Below are 15,497 nucleotides of genomic sequence, written 5' to 3'. Positions count from 1 at the left end.
CATTATAAGTGTGGATGACAGAACGGGACAGAGGAGGGGAACGGGGGTCAGGGGTGGCGAGTAGTGATAGGGCCTCTGACAAGGCAGGCAGGCAGAGGGCGTGGTGGAGAAACTACTGACAGACAGAAGGAGGGATGGCAAAGCCCTTACCGCCTGTCCTTAATGAAGGAGTAGTAGTGGCCTGCATGTGCCTGTCCACTGTGCACAATGACACCGACAAGTTCATAGTTTTCTGTGAGGGCAACTTTTTTTCGTGGAGACCCTCCAGCTCCCTGATCCATACTTCTCCCATTTTCACCAACTTCAGAAGATGAATCCTGGCGAGCCATTCCTGAAACTGTGTAAGGCTCCATATTCAGCATCCAGGGAAACTATTTACAAGCAAAAAGACCACAGTGGATTAGTAACCAGTACACAATTGAGTTAGACACAAGGAAGAGTCATGTGTTTTCCTAATTTAAGCTAGGACTACCTCCCTAATTCACAAAATCTCAGAATGGCTCACAAGTCTGGGAAAGTGTAAGTAACTTCTTCCTTGAGCCTTAAAGAATACATTTTACTTCACAATTACCACCAGAATTGAGAGATACTATAGATCTGCCTGTTTTACTAGCAGCAAGACCATAGCCTTTCACGATGTAGATGAAATTTGAAAATACAAAAGGAAACAATAAAAAAGGGATTAAAGTAACGGTTGTAAGAAATTTCAGGAAAAAAGCGTTACCCTTATTTGTTCATCATATTTAATGGAACGTCCACTCTCCCAATCAAATCCAAATCTCATTAGGTGAATCACCAACACACTAGGTAAAGACTTAATACAGGTTCTTTTCACTGTTATTCTCTAAGGAAAAGCAAAACCCAATTATTTCCATGTAGAAAATAAAACAGCAAAGTGAATAATACAGAGTTCATGGATTTCTAAAGACCTTTCTCACCCAAGTGAAAACAAATAGTAACAATTGGTGTGTAATATTGTTCTTACATATAACATAAAGACAAAGTACATGAGTAATAAGCTAATTTTTTTTTTAAAGGGCAAATTTAATACCTTTTCTTTACACTTTTCACAGTAATATGCATTACTTCCCTCTAGAACTTCTCCTCTAACAAACTGGTCCAAAGAAATTTCCAAACTCTGACAAGAAGTAACTCCTAGATTGAGAGCCATGAAAGCTTCCTCACGCTCGTATCTGATTAGGAAATAACAGAAAAATCATGATCAACAATGTAAGTTAGAAATTTTGAAATTATCACAATGCCTAAAGTTGAATACAGAATTACTTTCTGATTAGTGAAATTAGCACACACCTTCTCTCATCCTTTACATTACCAAATAAAAATACTCATTTTTGACAATTCAGGATTGCTTAAAATTATGAATTTCAACAAAGAAATTTTAGAAACAGAAACCAAAGAAATTTAATTAGACAAATACTTACAGATACATTGAGATAGATATAGCTCCAAGTCTCTTAACAAATGTGAAATTCGTAACATACTAGAAGGAACATTTAAAAATGACAAGTACCTTTTTTTACTTCAGTGATATTGTCACTAACCTGTGAGGACAGTCTTTACAGATCTTCTGATCAGAATAGATGCCCTGAAAAGTATTCTTAAAAATCTGATCTCTTCCCATTTTCTGTGGGAATAAAAAGTCAAAATTTTAGTTAATGCCCCCCAGAACGCCCAAGTTAGTTACACAGATATTTGTTTAGACTTAAGTACAGATTACAATTTAACCACCAAAATAAGAAAATTCATCTTCGTAGATTAATCTGGAAACTAAGAACCACTGAGAGCAATGTCAGAGCACTGGCACGGTCAGATAAGGGAGAGCAGAGCTGGGCAGCCCCAGCTGAAGGCAGGGCATGCTTCTGAGGATTCCAAGTAATTCTCCCTAACCATCATTGACAGTTAACAGCAACTCTCCACAATCTTTGCTTTTTTCTTGTGGACAGGATGCTCTAAATTTAAGCAGAGATGGATAAATTGTGCCTGTTGCTGAGAGAAGCAGCAAGTGTTGGTAGTGACAATGGTTGTCCTACACGGCAATGTCATGTAGGAAGGGCTATGTGTTTTAGTGTGTAAGGGTAGAAAGCTCTGGATTTAAACCTCACCCAAACAATTTTTAATCTGGTATTGCTCTGCACACGGCAGCAGTTCTCTGACTGATGGAGTACCCCTGAGGACAGGTACTTCCATGCACAAGCACAGGAGTATGTAGATACAAATGGCTATTACCTTGGGGTATAGATTAAGACCTATATACTTTACCAATTGTCAGATGAAATAAGAAGCAAAGAATTCTGTAATTTTAGTGATCTCTGTATGTTTGATGTTCAAAACCAGAAGATGTGAATTATAGTTGTGGTGTTAATCATGACCAATATGAGATTTGTTGGTTTCATTATAATCCCAAATCCTAAAATGCTGTTCTCATACTACAGAGCTTGAGGGAATCCAAGGAAAAATGAAATTTTTTCTACCTTGAGATATTCATCCATCTGATCAATGAGACTAGTGAAGAATTCATATGCATCCTGCTGCTCCCGCACATAAAGTTCTTTGTTCCACATCTTGAAAATCTATGTAACAAGGATTAAACATGTTGTTAAGGGAAAAGAAGCAATTTCTGAATTTAGTAGAAAAAGAATGTGAAAGAGCACTTAAATGCTTTTAAAAACCAAAATTACTGTTGGAATGTAGAAATCTCACTGTGGTGAGACTAGTTTGTTTTGCCACCCATGCTTCTTCCTGGCTCTTTGTAATCACAACATGTCTACGAAATCACACAGGGTATGATCTCAGGCCATGGAACAGAGTTTTTGTCTTAGAATCTAACCAACCAATGGGGTAATACAAGGTAATAGTACATAGTAAAGCAATGTTTAGAAATAACGTTCTTTAGTTAGTGAAATCTGCATAGATTCACAGCAATGATTTCACCAAATATTTTAAAGTGCTTAAATAAGAATTATGAGAAATAGTCAAAGTAATTAAGGTCAAAGAATCACTAAAAATTATAAGTAACTATTCTCATCATTCTAATCATCTGAAATCAGACACCATTGATGTAGTCAATTTTTTTATTGGATCTTGACAATGGATTATTCTAGAATTTAAAAAGGAGACAATTATCACTAGGGAAAGAATGAAGCTGCACTCCAAATATCTAACATCTTTAACTCTAAAGAGCTGCTGGATGTCATACCTTCCAAAAGTTCTCAGGTACATAATACTGCAGCTTGCTTTCCATTAAATGCCCAAAGAGAGACTGCACTTGGTAAAACACACTATCATCTGGATTGTCCGTGTCATCATCCACAGAAAGTAATGACTAAAAAGAAACAAAATGTATTCAGTTAGAAATATTTAACTGCTTTACAAAAGTCCTTGACATATGTATTTTTTTTTAAGTGAGATTTATTTATTTATTTATTTATTTATTCATTCATTCATTTATTTATACAAGCACTGGGTACAGTCAGAAGCGCGGGAGGGTGAGAGAATTCACCAGAGCCAGAGTGGGGAGCAGAGCAGGCAGAAGGACCGAAGTACACTGCTGAGGGGAGCAGCGGGCGGCAGGAGAGGTCTGCGCGCCATGTGGGACCCTCCTCCGGTGGCCGGGGAGCAGCCGGGGATCGAACCGGCGCCGCAGAGGCTGCAGGCAGCTTCGCAACCCAGCGCTCAACCGCTGCGCCACCGGGGAGGCCCGACATATGTATTTTTTTTAGAATGCTATGCATGTTTGGATGTGGCTACAACTCTGCATATTTTTAGCTTCCATATTTCCTAACTGGTATAAACATGCATAAATCATCTCTCTGTGACTGTATTTAACTATGAAAAAAATGGAACTAGTAATGCCAAAATTTCTATAAGAAATAAGTGTAACACAGTAACATGTAGAATATTCTCAAAACTATTCTCTTGACTGTTTTATCACATGCTACTATCGCATTATTACAAAGCGTTGCTGATACAGCCCAAGGATTTCTAAAATACTAAAAATTTTTATTGATTTTTGGAATAGAATTTGAAAATGAGTTCAATAATCACATTAGGTCCAGTCCATTTGTCCCAAGGCCGTGTATTACCATATATGATTTGTAAAAATCTGTGACTACGAACATGTTTATAGAGATTTCAGATGCTACTAAAGAATACCTAATTATGTCTAGTTATTGTGAACTTTGAAATGCAACATAAGCATATGGGACAATTTTAGGGCAACGTACATATTATTTGTCATACCAAACAGGAAAAAGGAAGGGAATCACCTCAGGGAGACCAGGCTGCATATACAACTGCTGGAAGACAGCATTCATGTAACACGTGGCACCACCATTCCTCAGGCCCACAAACCCGGAACTGGACCTGCTGTCCACGGGGGGAAGGTACTAGGAGCGGTGGGCATAGCAAAGTAGAGAGAGAATATGTTAGTATCTCTGCCACCATCACATTCTCTTATAGCTGTTTGCTATGTCTCAGAGAAAGACAGATATCCTCAGAGATTAGTCCATCCACTGTTATAAGTCATGCTAGCCAATCCTATATTCATGAAGTAAGTAACCTTGCAGGTGCTAATATAATTATAAAATATTACTAGCTCAGTGCCTTTTTTCAGTTCATAAAGTACCTAGCAAATAGTATGTATTTGTTTATCCATTTCATAATCATGTATTCACCCACTTGATTATCATTCAACAAATATTGAGACAACTATGTGTAGCAATAATGCCATGGATACAAAAGCAGAAAGGGATTTGGTCCCTTTGTCCCTCTCAAGGAGCTTAACAATCTAGTAGGGAAAACAGGCATTAATCAAATAAATACATGACTATATATTTACAACCAAGCTAGAATTCTGAAGAAAATAAAAAAAAGAAAAAGATGTTTTTTAAAAAGGGAATATCATTCTATGGAGAATCCTGACCAGCCCTGAAAGTCAAAAAGACTCATTCTCTTTCTGGTAGAAGTAATCCAGGAAAGGTACCTTGACATAAGTTTAACACGACACTTCTCCAAGTGGAAAAGGTTATTGTAGTGACACACCCTGAAATAGTGATGTCACAGGAACTTGGTTCTACTGCCATGATCAGAACCACATTATCTGCATACATAAAGTATTTGCATCCATGTAGTTACTAGCCCAAAGAACAAAAACCTGTTGTCTTTTGGATTATAAGGAATTGCTAAATCTTTTCATTAACCTCTGGCACACACTTAGAGTGGGATATAATCTAATTAATTAACATTGGGATTTATTTGTAGTCTGAAGCATAGATTAAAAAAAGTTATAAAAAAAGCAAGAATGGATCATAATGCTGAAAAATAATTATATAAAACAACTATTTTCTTAATTATGCTAGTATAATCCAACTTATGAAGAAAATTTAATTTTAATCTATTTTTAATTAAGGAAACACTGGTTTACAACACTGTAAATTAATCTGACTCTTAATTGAATTCCAAAAGTCTAATAATCTTCTTAGCTCAGAGTACATTCAATAAACCTTTGCTGAGTTAACTGAATATAGGCTGTTCTGTAACAGAGCCAATGCTTGTTTTTGTAGCTCTAGTGCCTGGCATTGTGCCAAGCACAGTTATTCAAAAAACCAGATTGAAATGATACTTTTTTAAAAATTTTTTTTACTGAGAGTAATTATCAAATGACTTGAAAATGTGTCCTCTTTAATGAATTAAAGAGTACTATTTAGTAATACACTAGTGTATTATTGTAATATACTATAAATTATAATTGATTTGAATATGTGAACATAATAAGCAAAGAAAAGTTGCTTTGTAATTCAGATAATATAAATATAGTTTTAAAATTTTATGTTTAAGAGATCATTCTAAAAATTTAAGCGCACTAAGGTCTAGAACACTTACATCAAATTCCTTAGTAAGGGCAGGGTCAGGTTGATGATGCATAGAAAGTAGTTCTTTTGTAATAATTTGAAGATTTGAAGGTGAACTATCAGCCAACATTACAAGGACTTCGTAGGCTGCCAATCTGCTATTCACTGTACTACATCTAAAATAAAAGACACAAGTCAATTTCAACAGTGAACAATCTGAAATTGTTAATTAAATCAACATGTAAAATGTTAATTTAAGGGCTGTAATTCCTCAAAACAGGTTATGTCAGTTCTGATGGCAGAACTCCAGTAATTTAGTATTTAACCAAGGAACAGATATTTAATACAGGAGGGATGAAATGATTTAGAACTTATTGTCTTTTTGGCCAGATCATAAAATAGTAGTATCTTTCCCTTATACTCCAGAGAACTCTTTTCTAAAGGATAGATCAGCAAAATGGAAAAAGAGTGAAAACTTTATCAAAAATATAATATGGGAATACCTACCTCCTTTCAATTAAAGTAGGTAGGACAAAAAGGGTTTTGTAGCTATCACCCTGAAATTCAAATGTCTATATGGCAGAAAAGGAGAGCTATACAAACCACAATAGATGCCTAAAACCATTTTATCTGTGCCTGCAGATAAAACATTCTTTAAGGACATGAATCAACTTTCCATTTTGCTGGAGAAAAAAAAGAGACGGAAAAGCAAAATTGCCAAATCAAAGTGATAAAAAGGATAACTAAACAAGCATTCTGCAGGGAATTAAAGGTTTCCTACATTGCTCATATGTAGTAGAAATCATTTCAGGGATAGACCATAATTTCTCAATGTCACCTATGCTAGCACTGCCATTACTGAGGAGATCACGGGTGAGTAAGGATACACAGAAAAGAGGACATCCAACCTCTGAGCGAAATTTGAAGGTCTGGAACGTAAGAGGATTCAAAAGGGCTCCTAGATCAGCACTGTGCCAGGCACTGAGGACAAAGGTCATGGAGCTGGCACTGGTTGCAAAGGGCAGGTAAAGAACAAACAGGGAGGTACTCTACACAGGCTAAACATTAAGAAGTCCTTTTGGCATTGTGAGATGAGAATAGTATTACTTTTGAAAAGAGTTTCTATGTATTTTAAGTCTTTCTGGCTTTTGGTTTTAAGTTGGAAAAGGCAGGGAGTCCTGTGATGTAGAAAGATCATTCAGAACATGGGGGAAAAGATGAAACAAAATATTTTCTTTTCTAGACAAGGCACCATACATAATTTAAAAACACAACTCCTTACTGATGGAGGTATAACTTTTAACAAATAGAAAGGGAAGGACTCACAAATAAAAATGTCAATGGAATTGCTTAAGATTTCTCTGTCCACAAAAACTGAAATACTCATGTATTTCTGGTGGTTTAATAAGAGTCTCATCGAGCTAGCACCAAACCTTACAGAATAAGACTGGGGCAGGGGTGGGAATGGGATTCACAGTCTGAGAAATACCACAAGGGTGCTAATGAAGGTTTATTAACTAAAACAGATTTTGTTAATAAGGAATTCCTAGATAGAGAAATATTGACACATAATAAGATACCTCTTAAGATTCCATAAAATACTGCTTACTAAGCCTTGCCCATTTCAATGAACACTGAAAATTGGATGGGAATGTTTTTCACTGATTAAATACCAAATTCTCAGTTTCTTCAGGATTACTCAACTAACTTGGGTTTTCATGAGAAAATAACAAATTACGTTAGATTCAGAGCAAATACGATGGCAGCTTGTAGCTGTCTCCTATTTCTGAGAGTATAAACTAACATCACCAAAGTAGGGTCAATGTTACAAAGGGGTCTTCCAAATTTCTAACCATAAAAACTTAACCAAAATTTGATTCTGATATTACCACCATAATAAATCGCTAGGAGTTTTAATTATTAGGACACAATTTGCAGCAAACCACAAGGTTCATGCATTCAAGCACCTATCCTTTTCTCCTAGAAGAAACCCTCAAAAACCACAGTCTATCTACTTTTACTTTGGACATAATTCTTATAATCTCAGTTTCTTTTGCAATTTATGAATGACCAAGTTGGCCACATTATTACTTACTCTTCCATTTTGATGATAACAGTACCAGCACACGTGGTTTGGCACATACTAACTACTTACCAGGCAGGCTTTAGATATTAATCCTTTGCACTCTGCTGTCCCCTCTCAGGGGACATTGGTAGCCAATGTCCAGAATGGTTCGGAGTGCAAAGGGCTAAGTTTCTATACATGCATTTCTTTATATAGCAGAAAATATCTTGCAAGCTATACAACCCCACAAGATGGAAGACAAACTCCAAGTCAAGACAATCTTTTTGGACTGAAGTTTCGAATTAGAATTTTTACCAAAACTGAACACAACGTGCATTTTCCATACTTTGGATGAAAGTCCTGTTGACTGATGGCGGCACTGCCAGCTGGAGAATGACTATTTAAAATAATTCTAGAAGCTCGGAAAAGGAAGTCATCTAACAATGGTTTAATGAGTGATGAACCTGGAATAGAGCATAATATTCATGTTGAGGATGAAAACACATATTTTAATTCAAAGATCCTGTCTTTCACTTTCTTATCAGAGTAGCAAAGGTACCCAAGCCACCTAATGGCAGGGTGTTCAATTTAACTTGATTGCTTATTCATTTGAGCTCTTACAGTATGGCAAAGCTCTGTGTGGCAGCAAGGTGGGGATGGATGGGAGAGTCGGGACAGGATACAAAGACAAGTGAGAGTACTTTCCTTTACAAGACTGCAACAGAGCACAAGGTGTTAAGCCTGCACTATAGAAACACAAATGCCAAAAACACCACATAGCAGAATGGCTTGAGTGAATAATTAATTCTTACTCTGGGCATCAGGGAGTCCATGTAAGGATTTTTGAAACTTTTAAAAGCAATGTACCTTCTCACTCTGGTTAAGAATCACTCTTTTCTATGTATCCCCAGTTGCCAAGAAAATATCATAATGTTAGTTTGTGTGGTAAGACTGACAAAGTTATAATTTATTTTCTCACTATAACTTATAATGTTGACTATGTTTTACAAATTATATGTATATCCCAGGAGAATTTCATGTGCCCCACCATCCTGGGGTAGTAGGTAGGGGCTGCCTCCCCGGATGACAATTACCTTTAAAAGAAGATAATATATTACATTTTATAAAGTACATAATAACAAAACTAAAAACCTACTTTGAATTATGTATTTTTTTTAAAACCTGGCAGTTAGTTATATAATCTAAGTGTTTTGAACACTACAAAATTCTCTATGTGGTTTTATGACAAAAGGAAAGTGTCTCTTAAATAGCCACTACATTTAACCACTACATTTCCAGCTACTCTCCTATTGCCCCTAGAGTCAACTTTCTATGGAACATAGAACCTATCTTATTTTCCCAGTTACACATGAAACTATGGCAATAACTAAGAACTAAGGTATTCTGACTCATGAACAGATGAAGAAATAATTACCAAGCATTTCCTTTTCTGCCCCACAGAGTGAAAGGAGGGTCTTAATGAGTCGTAAGTGTCCTGCTAGTAAGATGTTGTCTGCTTCACTGGTTTCACATTCAGCTGTGCGATTAGGCTCAAAATTATCCAGCCAAGTAATCTCATCTTCGAGCATAGTAGCTGGGCTGATTCTTAACTGCTCCATTTCAGAAGCTAAGAGGAAACAAAAGAAAGAGGGATTTCCTTTCTCACAGTCAAAATCCTGAATTAAAGTAAGCAAAGCCAGGTCTCTAATCTTGTACTTTGCAGAGCTCAAAAAAAAAAAAAAAAAAAACCTCACTAATAAATAATAGGCCAGAACTGCTGCCCATAAGGACCACAGAGGCTCAGGCCCATCCCTCACTCCCTCAGTTATAAACCAAACATTTGTTGCATGCCTCCTCTGGGCAGGCCACTGTGCTTTGTGCTGGGAACAGAACTAACGGAGACAGTCCTTATTCTGAAGAAGCTCTGGTTTGGTGGTATCTGCAGATGCCCCAAGGGAAGAATGGGTAAGGGATCTGAGGAGAACCAGTACTTTACAGTGTTTCCTAAACCAAGAAGGGTAGTCTGCAAAGGGGAGAGATGTCAAGCCCCTGGCAGCAGGAGTCCAGGTTTCCAAACAGTGAGCCAAACTCTAAAGAATTAACTTGTTCTTTTATGCTAAGTATTTCACTTCCCTCTCCAAATGAGGATTTACAGTAAGATCCGAGAGTGGAAGCTGGGATTGGGAAGGAGTGTCCACATGTAACTGTACTGCATTATAGTGACTAGGAAGCAGGGTTCTTCCTGCAGGGTGGGTGAAAAGTACTTCAGGGTCAGAGCTGCACTGGCACCAGCTGTGAATCCTTTCTTTACCACTTATTCATTGTCTTTGTTTCCTTATTTATAAATGGGGCTAAAACCAACACTGCAGGGGGTGCCAGGCAAGAAGTGCCCAGGACACAATGGCAAACAGAAAATATACCAACAATGGCAAATATTGTTTATTTTAAGACATACTACTAGCTTGTCCTGAATATCCCAATAAGGGATTTTGGAGTATCACAACACAGGGGAGGTCTCTATTAATAACTTGCTTTTGCATTCTGAAGTTGTATATGGATAGCCAATTCATGAATCCAAGCCCTCAAGAAGGAAAGTGGAATATCTTTCCAAGTCTAAGTCAAACAGCAAAACCTCACCGGAGGCTGCCCAACTTTCACTGGAGGGCTGGTTGAAAAAAGCACTATCAGGCTAGACAGTTAGAGGAACAGGGAGTCCATCCACTTCTCTATACATGAGCAATGTTATCCCTGAGGCAATACACACTCAGGGTTTACTTGCCAGGTTTCAGCAAAACCATTTTCACTGCTCTGCTCAGAGCACTGCAGCCTCAGTTTTCAAGAGATACTTGAGGAAATCAATGAAGGCCTTTGCCTTAGAGAGGGTGCTGAGGTTTACCAGTCACTAAGCCTTTATGTGTTCATTACATGAAGTTCTATAGGTAATCTCTTTTAAATCTAACCGCTGGGAAAAAAAGATTTGCTTGTTTTGAGAAAATACTCTGTTTCTGCTTCTGGGGTATTAAGAACAACTAGCCAAATGCTCTTTCCTTTTTGCCTCTGTCCTAAAGAACCTCACCACCAAACTCTGATTATATGGGGCTTTTGCAGCCTGCATACCATACATACAAGGCTTGTTTCAACTTTCTGGCCTTGATACTCTTTTCCAACTAACATTTTTATTGATTCTGATTTTTATTTCCTGTAAGTTGAAGCAAATTTTTGTGTAGCCAGGGGAGTAAACTAACAACTAAAACTACAGAGAATTTCAATATACATTTGTATTATTTAACAGTGAGTGCAGAAATTGAAACACTCTAACAATAGAATTTCTAAGAATATTTCAATCATCTAACACTAAATATTTAAGTTGTTTAACGTAAAATAATTACGATCATTTCTAGTAGCAACGTATCTCAATGTATTTCCTCTTTCTTTCAACGATCAACCTTTAAAAATTGTCAGAATATACTAGAGGGAAAGACCTCTCCTAAAAACTTCATTAGTGCAATTAAAATACAAGCTTGACTATTTATTTTTATTTTTTCATTTTTTTCATTTTTAATTTATTTTCTTACATTATTATTAATTTTTTAAATAAACAAATCTTTACATTAGTGGTAGGCTATATAAAAGGAGAAGATCACTGACATCTGGGTTTATATGCTGTTTTCAAGAAAGTAAAAATTAAAATTCAATATAATAATTAGAATATCACTTACACTGGAGATACCTTAAGTCAAATTAGAAATGCTCATTCGGTGTTGTCCTCTAACTCCTCTCCATTCCCTCCCCGACACAAATCAAAATTAGACATATTTACTTACTTGTTAGGTCATCTAATAATTGGCACCTCAGATCAAAATACTCCATACACTGAGACAATAGTCTAAAAAAGAGATTTAATTTATTAGAGAGGTTGATTTAAAAATAGAAAGCACTGTGTATATATGCCATTCCATTGTGTATATATGCCATTCACAGCAACATGGATGGAGCTGGAAGGGATTATGCTCAGTGAAATAAGTAAGAAGAGAAAAGAAAAATATTGGATGGTTTCACTTACAGGAGGAGTACAGGAGAACCAAATAAAGGATTGCAGGGGAAAAGACAATACTAGCAGGCAAGTATAAATCAGACATTCAGCAGGGGAAAGGAAGGAAGAGGGATTAAAACAGGGCGAGAAGAGCACAAGAGACTATGGTGATGGATCACAGGTGACTTTGTGGTGGAAATTTTTATGGGGATGACACCTGAGAGGGAAAGCAAACTGTACAAAAATGAATAATGATGTAAAATACATATACATACACACACATATATAAAGGAATAAAAAAATTGAAAAAAGAAATACTGAAATAATGAAAAACCAATAAAAATAATATATTAAGGAGAGTAAAAAAAAATAGTACTGTGCTAAATAGGAATGAAATTCTGACACATGCTATAAATATAAAACATAGATGAACTTGAAAACATTATGCTAAATTAAGTCAAACACAGAAGGACAAATACTGTGTGATTCCACTTTTACAAGGCTCCTAGAACAGTCAAATTCATAGAGAGCAAAAAGTAGAATGTTGGTTGTCAGGGAATGGAGGGAGGAGGTGGAATAACTGGAATTACTATTTAATGCGTACAAAGTTTCAGTTTGGAATGGTGAAAAGTTCTGGAAACAGGGGTAATGACTACACAATAAAGTGAATGTACTCAATACCACTGAACTGTATACTTAAACATGGTTAATATGGTAAATTTTATTTTTTTTTAAAGATTTATTTATTTATTTATACAAGAACCAGGCAACAGGCCAGATGCGCGGGAGGGTGAGAGGATTCACCAGAGACAGAACAGGGACCAGAACAGGCAGACTGACAAAATACACTGCTGAGGGGAGCATCAGGCGAGGCAAGAGAGGTCTGCCATGCCATGTGGGCCCCTCGCCAGCCGGCCGGGATCTAACCAGCGCTGCAGAGGCTGTGGAGAGCTTCAAAGTGTGGTGCTCAACCACCTGCGCCACCGGGGGAGGCCCTAAATTTTATATTTTACTACTTTAAAGATAAAGGCCATTTTTGGATGCTTTTTTGTTAGGGGTTTGTAGAGCACTAACATTTCTTGCCTTCAAGGACACTAATGTATAAAGCACATAAACAGGAAAAATAGATATTAATTTCACAAATCAGCACCTTAACAAGCCCCTCAACAGAGACTCTCCAGTGAAGCTAGGTTGGAGAAAATGCTTAAACTCAAGTTCAATATGGGATCTCCCATGTCCCTTCCTGGGTCTACATTAGGACACCCTAGCATGCAGGCTAGCCTAGGAAGGAAGGGGAAGGTAGGAAGACAGAACAAATTAACCCAAGTCATTCTATGATCTTGTACCACAATCTTCCTATATGCCCAGGTATGTATAAATTCAAGAAAGAAAGCCAGAAAGACACCCAGCTACCTCTACACATGTAGTGAAGATGCATGCTGATCTGAGAAAGAGAGAGACGTGAGTGGTGGGACCTTCACACAGTGACCAGATCAAATAATTTCAGGCTCTCACCAACCAGATGAGCTCCTCTTTCTCTTTGGGGAAAACAGATCAGGTGGGATAAAGGTGGGTATTGGGGGTGATGGAGGGGAAGAAAACTTCATATCTTTTCTTTTAATTCACTTGAGCTGAATGGGGAGAATAACTAAATGCCATCTTTAGGGCACAAATGTTAGAAGCGGGAAGGAGAAATACTTTTTTCATCTCAATGTGGTCTCTAGTGGAACAGTATAAAAATCATTATTCTCTTTATAACATGAGCTTTTTCATCTTTATTACATACCTCTGGTTGACTCCTCTCATAATACTAGTTGGGGACCAGAGAGGCAGTTGAGCAGTGAGAATCACACCTAGGAGAAACTGATTTGGCTTCTGCACATCTGGATGAGCTGAAGTATCTGTCTGACTAAGGGTATACAGCTGATCACAGGCAACACGGCGAATCTGAAAATACATTATTAGGGCAAGGATGTATATCAGCCAACACTTAGAGAGTCCTTAAAAAATGTTTTTTCTCCAAAGTTTATACTCTGATGTGTACTTTACAAGGGAATGAGCACTTGACTCATTAATAGTAAAGTTCCACTGGAAAAACTAGGGTTAATTAAAAACAAGTGCGGTCTGGGAACTGATCTCCCATATTCTTCTTCTACTCTAATCAATAATGTAAATGAAAATAAGAAATAACTTTTCTTCAAGTATTTAAAAACTTATTTTCCAGGTCATATAATTAAATCAGAATTATAAAACCTAATGAAAGTTCAAGGTTTCAAGTTCATCTTTCTTAATTTTGTCCAAAATGTTGATGCTTAATGCTACCTGCCTTTACCAATTATGGGTGATGAACACTGGCCATGTCATTTTGTTTGTAATGAACAAACTCAAATTAATCACAGTACTACTCTCTTAACTTATGGGATATGGAGCAGAAATATGGAACAGAAAAGCAAACAGATGGTCCAAATGTTCACTTGGCTTTTAGAGTGGTTTGCAGTCCCTTTGTATGATCCCCAAGAGGACTAAGTGCTGTTCCTTTTGCACTTCCCACAAGATCACAGGTATGCTGAGAGCATATGAGAGGACAAGACAAAAGGAATTTTTATTAAGTAATGCAAAAAGTCCTTACCTCAGCACTTGGTGATCCAAGCAGAATATCGATGATAAAGTCAGCCACACAGGGCAAGTTATAGAAAGAAGCTAATGATAAGGGAAATTGGGGAAGGGGAGAGCTGCATTAGCACATGCATTTCCAAATTCCAAAAAATATGAGTAAATCTTGAGCTTAACTACAGCAGAAATTCATCTATTCTTCTTCATGGAACTGAACTCAGGACCTTGACAACTGCCCCATGTCTATGAACTCCCCAGAGAATGTTGCCCAAGAGCAGGATCCCACATTTTAGCTTGACACCTCACAGATAACAGTTTTAGAAGAAATGTATCTTGCCTTAATAAACTATTAATACCTGTGAACTATAAAATGTACCCTACAACAAATTTGCACATGATAAAAAAAAATCACAAAAACAAGCTTTCAATTCTTCATCTTAACTGAAAATATCAAAATTAAACAACTGCAGTAAAATCAAACAAGAGTATATTTGCTTAAAAGCATTTCATAGTAACACTTCTGATATAAATGTCTAACTTATTCAAGTGCTTACCTTGATTATCTTATATAATTAATTTGGGTTTTATAGCAAAGAGTAGAGTACACTTTTAAAAAGTTGTGCTGTTAAGACTTCGTTTCTGAATAAATATTTATTGAGAGCCGACTATATACACTGTACAGTGCTCAGTCCCTGGAGATTCAGCAGGGAACAAATTGAACAAGTCTGTGGAGCTTATAATCTAGTTGGGGAGGTGATTGTGACATACACTTGATATACTATATGTCATGAAATGATAAGAGATACAGAAAAAAAATAAGGTAAGTGGTTTAGGAGGTGGTGGGGTAAGGTGAGGGTAAGGTTTCTTTTAAAAAGTGGTCAGAAAATACCTCACAGCATAGATGACATGAAGCAAA

The 15,497-nt window shown here is 36.9% G+C and overlaps 1 protein-coding gene across 1 annotated transcript in view; it reads right to left on the bottom strand.

Moving 5' to 3' along the window:
- USP24 (ubiquitin specific peptidase 24) overlaps positions 1-15,497 on the bottom strand; it is a 138,493-nt gene that overhangs the window by 30,456 nt on the left and 92,540 nt on the right. Inside the window, 13 exon segments of the mRNA XM_037499421.2 lie at positions 151-371; positions 725-844; positions 1,052-1,193; positions 1,563-1,645; positions 2,493-2,591; positions 3,218-3,343; positions 4,287-4,406; positions 5,902-6,046; positions 8,282-8,399; positions 9,371-9,562; positions 11,760-11,821; positions 13,755-13,915; positions 14,598-14,668. Of these exon segments, the coding sequence (XP_037355318.1) occupies positions 151-371; positions 725-844; positions 1,052-1,193; positions 1,563-1,645; positions 2,493-2,591; positions 3,218-3,343; positions 4,287-4,406; positions 5,902-6,046; positions 8,282-8,399; positions 9,371-9,562; positions 11,760-11,821; positions 13,755-13,915; positions 14,598-14,668 (1,660 nt within the window).

This window comes from Talpa occidentalis, unplaced genomic scaffold (genome assembly GCF_014898055.3).
Source record: "Talpa occidentalis isolate TD23 unplaced genomic scaffold, MPIMG_talOcc4v2.1 talOcc4.9, whole genome shotgun sequence".
NCBI classification, from domain to species: Eukaryota; Metazoa; Chordata; class Mammalia; order Eulipotyphla; family Talpidae; genus Talpa; species Talpa occidentalis.
Note: the sequence above shows the minus strand (reverse complement) of the source record. Positions and strands in the feature narration are given on the sequence as shown.